At 42.5% G+C, this 9,168-nt stretch overlaps 1 protein-coding gene across 3 annotated transcripts in view; it reads left to right on the forward strand.

Annotated features, from left to right (window-relative positions):
* GAN (gigaxonin) overlaps positions 1-8,940 on the forward strand; it is a 50,964-nt gene extending 42,024 nt beyond the window's left edge. For all 3 annotated transcript variants that reach the window (XM_044911306.1, XM_021705697.2, XM_044911307.1), the window contains exons 10-11: positions 6,146-6,255; positions 6,343-8,940. In XM_044911306.1, the coding sequence (XP_044767241.1) occupies positions 6,146-6,255; positions 6,343-6,524 (292 nt within the window). In that variant the 3' untranslated portion in view covers positions 6,525-8,940. The remainder of the gene's footprint in view (positions 1-6,145; positions 6,256-6,342) is intronic.
* The last annotated feature ends 228 nt before the right edge of the window (positions 8,941-9,168 follow it).

Here is a 9,168-nt window from a genome sequence, read left to right on the forward strand (position 1 = left end):
TCCTGCACTTTAGCTCCCTTCTTAACCCATCCTGTGTCTGACTGCCTCCATGCACGTGCTCAGCCCGGATGCCCCCCTTTTGTTTCTTTAGAATAGTCATCGTGACTGTTGAAGTCAAGATCTGTCAATTTCATCTTTTGATCTATAATTGAGCAGACACACTTGACAACAGGCAGAATCCCCATGTTTGTTCTCTGATCCACGGGGTGGGGGCCATTATGGTAGGAAAGGCTGCATGGAAGTCTCTGTAACTTTCCTACCAAGACAGAAAACCAGAAGCAGTTCTACATCCTTGAGGAATTGGAAATTAGTGCCACCATCAAAAACTTGAAAATGCAAGAGTGGAGCTGCCTTTCATATCCCCACTTAATTCACTTAGAAAAAGTAGAAAAGTCAGATGGATTTTGGAAAATAACTGTATGCTTTCATAAACGTAATTCGGTGGTTACCCTGATGATCACAGATTTAGTCCCAGATGTGGTGCCTTTCTGCAAATGTATCTTTATGCAACACGGACTCTGGCCTTGGTGTGCGGCTGTTAACCCAGCTAATGCTTTTTCTTCGTACCAATTTGCAGGGACCACCAGAAGCAGTTTGCCTTTGCCCGGCAGGGCCAACAGGACCCTGCACTGTCTGGCCTCAGCACTGTGTCAGTTCTGCTGTCTCCATATGTCACTCCAGGGAGATCTTGATCACCTTGGTGTTCCATGAAAACATCCCACTGGTCCACCCCATTGACATTATGTGTGTTTGGATCATTGGTTAGGAGGTAACAGGTACTACAGATGCCTTTGTAAGACATGGGGCGCTGAACCGTACTCCTGACCAAATCTGTTTCAGTCACGGTCCAGTCAAGAGAAACCACACCAGTAATCTGAACAGGGAAAATGTAATTCACGTAGTTATTTGACTGGTGAAAGAGAGCTCTGATGAGTGCAGAAATAGCTACTGTGGGAAGCGTGGTTACTACTACCTTTAGGGCTGAGGGAAGTATCCTAAGGAGGAAAAAACTGGGGAGAGAACTCCCCACCCTGCAAGGTATGGTGTGGCCACTGCATGCAGGATGCGGCCTGTTGGGTGGCAGACCTTGCTGAGGGCAGGCACCTCTGGGTCTCCGGCACACTGCAGGCCGCAGCCCGTGGGAGGAGGGAGAAAGGCATACCAACCCCAGGAAGGAAGCCCTTTGCACTATCCAGCCTTGCGGTCCCTCCAGCGCCCTCTACTGGCCAAGCCTACCACTGCATTTATTTTTTTCAAGGCTTGTTCATTTTCTCCACTGTTTTGCGTTTCATTGGTTTCTGCTCTTGTCTATATTATTTCCTTCTTTTTACCTTCTTTGGGTTTATTCTGCTCTTCTTTTCCCAGCTTCTTCAGGTAGAATTTTAGATTTTTTCATTTCTTTACTGAAATCTCCATCTTTTCATCATAAGCATGTTCTCTTTTGAACATAGTTCCAGTAGCCACATTCAGGTCCCCGCCTGATAGATAATCCCAGCATTCGGTCGTTTTGGAGTTGGCATCTCTGCATGGTTTGTTCCCCTGAGAATGGGTTCTTATTTTTCCGGCTTATTCTTTTGTTGAGTAATTCTGGGTTGCATCCCAAACATCGTGACTGTCACGTTGTCGGGGCCCTGAAGTCTCTTCCCGTGCTTCAGAGTGTTGCACTGAGAGTTCTGGCAGGCCGTGTACCTGGTTCGACTCCTGGCAGTCTGTCAACACCTGCAGTGCACGGCAGCTCAAACCTCCCTATGGTTCTGTAAGCCAGCCTCAGTTACGAGCACTCATGGTTCCAGGGTCAGTCGAAGACTTGAGACGAGTGCATGCACATAAAATTAGGCCTCCTTCTCTACCTCTCGTCTTTCTGAGACTTCCATACACCCTGGAGATTCTGGTTGGCTCAAGACACTTTGCCCTGATTGCAGTGGCCGCGAAGACGGCAGGTCTTCTCTAGGGGTCTCAGCCACCTGGAGCTGGGGTGTCACGCTGCCTTTGGCCAAAGCTATCAAAGATCCAGAAACTCCCTCCATGTAGGTTGCTTGTTCAACTTTCCCTTTCTTTCTCAAATCTGCCTGCTTTTGCTCAGTCTCCAGAGCCCTCGGGCAATTGTCTTTTGTATCTCGTCCAAAGTTTGTAGCTGTTTATCACAGGAGGATTGGCTTGTTAAGGGCCTCTTTCTCCCCCCTGGAAGCAGAAACCTCACTAAAGCTCCCTCTGTCTTTCCTTCTCCTCTCCAGTTGATTGCTGCCCCCCCCCCCCCCCATCTCTCCTTGCCTGTCTTTCCCTCCTACTCTGCTCTTGCTGAAGCTCACTGCTACAAGCCAGGCTATATTCTAAAGTCTCTTTTGCAAGGGACATTGCTAATTCTAAGTTACCAGAAGATACATCCCTGTACCCTCAAGTCCTGATAAGCCCGTGTTTGAAAACACTGTAACTAAAGGCATACTATTGCTTCTTCTGTTACAAACAGGATTGCTACTTAGTGATGCCCGCCAGGTACAGGGCGCTATGTGAAGTATTTTATGGTGGCCACTTCATTTCATCCCTGCAAGTCATTGGATGTTAGTGGTTGTGTTTGGTCTCCCCACTTTACAGATGACGGTTAGCTAAATTGTCCAAGGTCAACAAGGTGATAGATGGCAGAGAAAGAAGGCAAAACAATATGCCTTTTATACCTGTTTTAAAAGCAGCAGCTAAATACATGCTGCAATTCAGTTTTTATGTTTCATTTCATTTGAAGCCTCAGCATTATATGAAATAGATCACCTAGGATTATTTCTGAAACCCAGGAACTCTGAGTCATTGATCTGCTTTGGACCAAATTTGGTAGATCATCTACATAGCCCGATTTCTTGAGCTTTGTTTAATTATTCCAGGGAGGAATAATATGAGATTCTCAACTCTACAAAATTATGCCAAAATATTGTTGTATTCTGATAGGCTTTTCAGTAAACAGTCTAGTCATAGATGCTCATTTAGAAGTGGCAGTTACCCTCGTGAGCATACACATGGCCCCGTTATGGATTTGCCCAGAAGAGTTGTGTGCCTCTCCACTGGGGCTGGGCCTGGGTGTAGGGTTCAGCAGCAAATGAGACCTGGGGACGCTCATCGGCTTCGTTTGATTCAGAACCTGGGAAGAATTTAAATGTCAAGGTTTACATATTTAGGTTTAGCCCTGAAGACATAAAATGTGAATAAGCCAGTTATTGTAGTTGGACGTTTTCAAAGATTTTCTTTCAAGGCCCATTCAGGTCCCTATTTTTACTTTTCAGTGAGAGCTCTTGAATGTTTTCTTCCCCTATTTCTTAGAGACATTTTGACACCAAGAGCCAAACTATTCCCAGTTGCAGCAAACTGCTGGATACCGGTCAGCATTCAGGTGGAAGAGGAATCAAATGTTGAGTGCAGGTATTCGACTGTGGCAGCCGTCCATTAGCCATGCCTCTGAGTCGTTATGTGATCTTGGACAGATCATTTTGCTTAGAATTCAAAATATGGAAGCTGCTGCTTTACAACAATCTGGGAAGAGTTCTTTGAAATAAAAGTGCTGTTCTTAGTCATAGAGTTCCACATTTGTATTTAACATCCGGATGCACTAGATCTAAGCCGCTGGCTTCTTGGGCGCTTCATGACAGAGTTAGAGACAAAGGAATAACGTCCACACGCTGTCTGTTCCACTAAGGAGTGTAGGCCTGGACGTTGGTAGTTCTGAAGGGTTTAGATCCATTCCCAAAGTCTGATTGAGGGCTGCTATACCCCAGCTGCGTCGTTAGCTACTGACAGGAAATTGTTTGGTCCAATTACCTTAAGTAAACGTTCTTATATAGCAGAATCTACAGTTGTTGTGGTGGTTGTTTTTTAAACAAAAACCACTTCAATTTTGAAATAATTTTACACTTAAAGTTGTAAAAATAAAGTCCCCATTAAGCCATTTACCCAGCTTTTCTTCGTGTTAACATCTTACATAACCATTATACAGCTATCAAAACCAAGGTATTTTTGTTGGTACAGTATTATTAAGTAAACTACAGTCTTTATTCGAATTTTACCAGCTCGTCCAATAATCTCTCCTTTCCCTTTGCTCTGGGATGCCATGCGGGATCCAACCACACACTGAGTTGTGTTTCTTTAGTCTTTTTTAACCTGTGATGTTTCCTTGGTCTTTCGCTGCCTTTCATGACTGTGATATTCCTGAAGATGACTGGTCCGTGTTTTTATAGGGTATCTCTTCATTTGGCTTTGTCTGATGATTTCTCATGATTAGGCTGAGGTTAAGCATTTTTGGCAGGAACACCATGGAGGTGATGCCCCCCCCTTCCAGGAGGATGTGCTGTCTCCATGTCTTATTATTGGTGATGCTAACCTTGATTACCTGGTTAAGGTGGGGTCTGTTGGGTTTTTCCACTGTAAAGTTGCTGTTCTTTCCTTTTAATTAACAAATATCTTGGAGGAGATGATTGAGAATATGCAAATACACCATTTCTTCTCAAACTTTAACCACTGATTATGCTTCCATCAGTGGACCCGCCTGCAGTCACTAGAACTGTGGTGGTCTCCTAATGCTGATCTTTCTCTTTCCCTCGTTCTGTCTACATTTGTTAACTGGAACTCTGTAAAGAGAAGACCTGTCCCTTCTCCCCCTCCTTTTTTTTTTTTTTAACATATTCCGTTACTTATTTGTGTCAGTATGGACTCACGGATATTTATTTTATTCTCTGAGTTAGAAATCCAGTACTATCATTATTTATTTTGCTGCTCACTTGTTCCAGCTTCGGCCATTGGGAACACCTTCCTATTAGAACCATGTCCTGTGGACACACCCCACCCTTCTTTAAGCACTTCCTATGTGGCAGCACAAATGCTCCAGACTTGTCTTATATTTTCTCTCTCAGCTGGGGAATTGGCCACCTCTTTGTGGAGCCCTGGATCCTTTTTGTGGTTATTAAATTGATTTTCAACAGAAGTGCCAAGGCAATTTAGTGAGGAAAGAAACATCTTTTCAGCAAATGATGCTGGAGCAACTAGATATCTGTATGGAAGAAAAATGAACTTCTACCTCATACTATACCCAAAATTCAACTTGAAAATATATTGTAAGACCTGAATGTAAAAGCCGAAACTATGAAATCTCCAGAAAAGAGCATAGGGAGGAAAACCTTTGCAACCTTGGAATAGGCAGGGATTTCCTAGAAGGACACAGAAAGCATGAACTATTTAAAAAACAAAACAAAACAAAACAAAACTGGAATTCGTCAAAATTAAGAACTGTTCTTCAGAAGGCTCCATTAAGAAAATGAAAAGATAATCGACAAGCTGGGGAAAATATTCATGATATATGTATCTAACAAAGGACTTGTATCCCCAGAATACAAAGAATCTTACAATTCAGTAGGAAGACAAAAAACCCAATTTAAAAAATGAGCAACTCTTTGAGCAGATGTTTCACAAAAGAAGATGGGTAAAATGGTCAGTGAGCGCACACGGAGATAGCCAGCATGCTTCTTCTCAGGGAAGCGCCCACCACTAACACGGCTACACTCAGAAAGACCGACAGTAGTGAGGGCAGGTGGTAATGCCTAGCCGTTGGAATTCCCTGATGTTGCTAATTGGAATGCAGAATGGCACAACACTTTGGAAAACAGTGTGGCATTTTCTTACTGAGTGGAATGTATCTTAAACCACATAGCCAGTCAATTCTGTGACATAATATCCACAAAGAAGATTTGCACTCCAATGTCCACAACGGCTTTATTCACCATAGCCACACACTGGCAATTACCCGGATGAACGTGAGCAGGTGAATGGATAAACCAATTCTGGTGTCTCCATACAATGGAATACCACTTAAAAAGAAACGAATTATTGATGCAAGCAACAGTGTAGATGAATCTCAGGAACACTGTACTGAGCAAAAGAAGCAGATTGAAAAGTGCATGCTCTTTACGTTTCAATGTAGGTGACATTCTAGAGCAGGCAAAACTAGTATCCGTAGTGACAGGAAGGAACTCAGCAGTTACCCGGCAATGGGGATGCGGGGTGAGCTGAACTGGCGCAGTGCCTGGGACTGGTGGCTCACCGAGTCGTGCTGTCTCCCTAGACCTTGGCGACCTCTTGACTTCCTTGGTTTTGCCCATGTGTTCACTTTCAGGTGGATCTATCTTAACGACCAGAACTTATGCATCCCCGCCAGTTCCTCTTTTGTTTATGGAGCTGTACCCATAGGAGCCAGTATTTATGTTATCGGAGATCTTGATACAGGTAAGAACGTTGTGGTGATTCTGCTGGATCTGTTTCCTGGTGACTCCAAGGCACGTTGTATCATCTGTGCTGCTTCTCGCGGTCTAGGTACCAATTACGACTACGTGCGTGAGTTTAAAAGAAGCACAGGAACCTGGCACCACACGAAACCACTTCTTCCGTCTGACCTTCGCCGCACCGGGTGTGCAGCCTTACGCATTGCAAACTGCAAGCTCTTCCGCCTGCAGCTCCAGCAGGGCTTATTCCGTATCCGTGTTCATTCACCTTGAGGAGGAGGCAGAGCAGAAGCAGAGCTCCTGACCAAGCGCACCATAACACGGCTTTCTGCGAGGGGAACAGAGGTGGCAGCCGAAACTTGCTGTGTGCCCGGCTTTGTATGGTAACTCTGGTGGTCTTACTGTAATGCTTAGAAGCCTGAGCTTCCGCTCTCGTTTGGGAGAACCCGTAACTGTTGAAAGGGAGGAACCCGTTCCTCCAGGGAGATGTGTCTGCAGACAGACGGAGGCTAGTCCATGTCAAAGGGGGAAGGGAAGTGGGAATCGGTATCATGTAAAATATTGAAGTTAAAATCCTAAGGTTCATCTTCCTTGAAGGGAACGCATGTTTGAGTGACTGCTGTGTTCAAGTACCTGACTTTGGTCAACAAACAAAAATCCGTATATGCAAATCCACATATCCAGACATACCAAGATTGCTTTTCTGCTGCACTTGGAAGGAAATACCATGCCCAACCCTGTCCGACAAATAAGGTTTGTGCCTAAAATGTTAGATTGGACTGTATGCCAGTTAGTGTCCATTTGCTACTAGTACTGTGTCCGAAGAATCTTTTTTAAACTATATTATCATGAATTGAAACTAAGATAAAATTTCTCTTTTATGACATTCTATCTTAGTCATCTAAAGGTTCAATAAATCCATGAGTCAGGTTGTAGCCCTCGTGTGAATTGAAGGGAAGTTGCTAACTTCTGTGTTAATTCATATACATCATGCCATGATTTCTGGGGTTGTGAAGGCTCTCATACAGTGCCATTCCTCCTTGCAAATAATCAGAACCATTTTATAAACATGAGGTTATGAAGCGGAGTAAATTTTCTAGAAGAAAGACCTACGTCAGACAAATCATAAAGGTCTGCCATGGCTACAAAAACTGTCCAGACAAAATATTATATAGGGATCAAAAATATCCTTCTGTCCGAAAGCACACAAAGTCTTGTTTACTACTGTTAAGGATTGAAAACTTGTCTTAGAATGTGCACCTGCATTAAGTATCTAGTCTTTGTAGCAGAATTTTCTCAATGCCGTTCTCTAGCAAGAGTTTTAGACAAATTAAGTTATAAGTAAAGTTTGGCTGGTAGAATAAACTACCTCAACTTAATTTCATTCTGTTCATAGTAGAGCAAATTCATCTCTTCTCCACCCTCCACCCCTCTCCCACACTCCCATGTCACCCCATGCTACCCCACTTCCTGTTGGGGGTGAAAGTCTGTCATTAGTAGCACTTATCGTGTAAGATACTTTGTTTTCCATTCAAATTATGCCACCTTAGTGTGCAATCAGGGACTTCACAGTGCTTGATGATGTCGTAATTTGAATTTTATGCAATATCAGATTTCTAATCAATTTAATACAGAGCTCTTCATTTCTAATTGTTTTCTACAGCTTTTTTTTTTCCCCCCTCTTGGTAAATGGCTGTAAGAAGCAGTATTTTGTCTTAATGATTAATAAATGTATAAATGTATCCTTTGGTTATAAATTTGAGAATAGGAGTTTCTTGTGGAAACTTCCTAGATGGAATGCTTTATGCTATTAACAACATGCATATGAAATATCACTTACGTTTCCCCACCCATGAACAGAAGAAAGGATAACCCCCAACTGCAGTTTTTATTCCTACACCTATTAGGAGTCAATGCAATGCTATAAAAGCTGCTGGAAGAAGCCTTGCCTGTGGGGGTTCTAAAGAACATTGTGTGTGGCAGAAGTTCCTGGTAAAAGAAGGCAGGCGGTGTTTATCTTCTGTATCAGAGGCACTGGGCCAGATTTGCCAGACATTCATATATAAAGCAAAGCTGACCTTTTTTCCTGTGTATTGTGTACCAGTCAGCTGTAGTCTGCAGACCTTCCCAGTGATTCCTGGGATATCTTTTTATCAAAGCAAGCCACGTGGCCACCGCAAAGAAAGCAAACTTCTTTTTCCAATTAGATATTCATTTTTTAGGGGAAACAAATTGCTGAAAAAGTGAATTTTCTTTGGTATCATACCCTGTACCAAACAGAACCTTGGCCTTCAGAAGTTGCAGCTGAGGTGCATTAAAGCAGTGACTGATGTCCGATGAAAGCCATGACAGTCAGCAACTCTCTCTCTTTCATTTCTGAAGTTTAAAATTCTTCTCAGTCTACGCCAGGCCTCTCCAAGGAGACAATTCATTGGTTAGGAGTGAATGGGTCCCTATTGCAATATTTTCAGTGCCTGCATGACTTGGTAAATTCATTTTATAAAAACAGTTATTCTTTTTTAGTTTTTTATTCAGTTAATTGACACGGTAGCTGCAGAAATTAGGTAATATTTTTTAAAATAAATTTGCCACATAATATGGGATGCTATAACCAACAGGATTAAGCTAAGTGCCAAGCTGTTATTTTCATATATATACTATATATATTAAAATATTATGTCGAAGTGTAGAAATATATTTAATTTTATTATGTTCCAAAATTAATTTTTTTTGTAAATGACACTTCAGTATTGTGAAATAAATTTTAACTCATTTCATGCAGGTTTGTTTTAACATTCCGCTTATGCTTGAAACATCTTTTCTTGATAAATTTTTAATACTTCTTTTTCATAAGGCACTTTTACCAGGCGTAGGTTGGAATTGGCAGTTGAGGGTAGATCTTAAAATTTTAAATAAA

Source organism: Neomonachus schauinslandi, chromosome 16 (assembly GCF_002201575.2).
Source record: "Neomonachus schauinslandi chromosome 16, ASM220157v2, whole genome shotgun sequence".
Classification (NCBI taxonomy): Eukaryota; Metazoa; Chordata; class Mammalia; order Carnivora; family Phocidae; genus Neomonachus; species Neomonachus schauinslandi.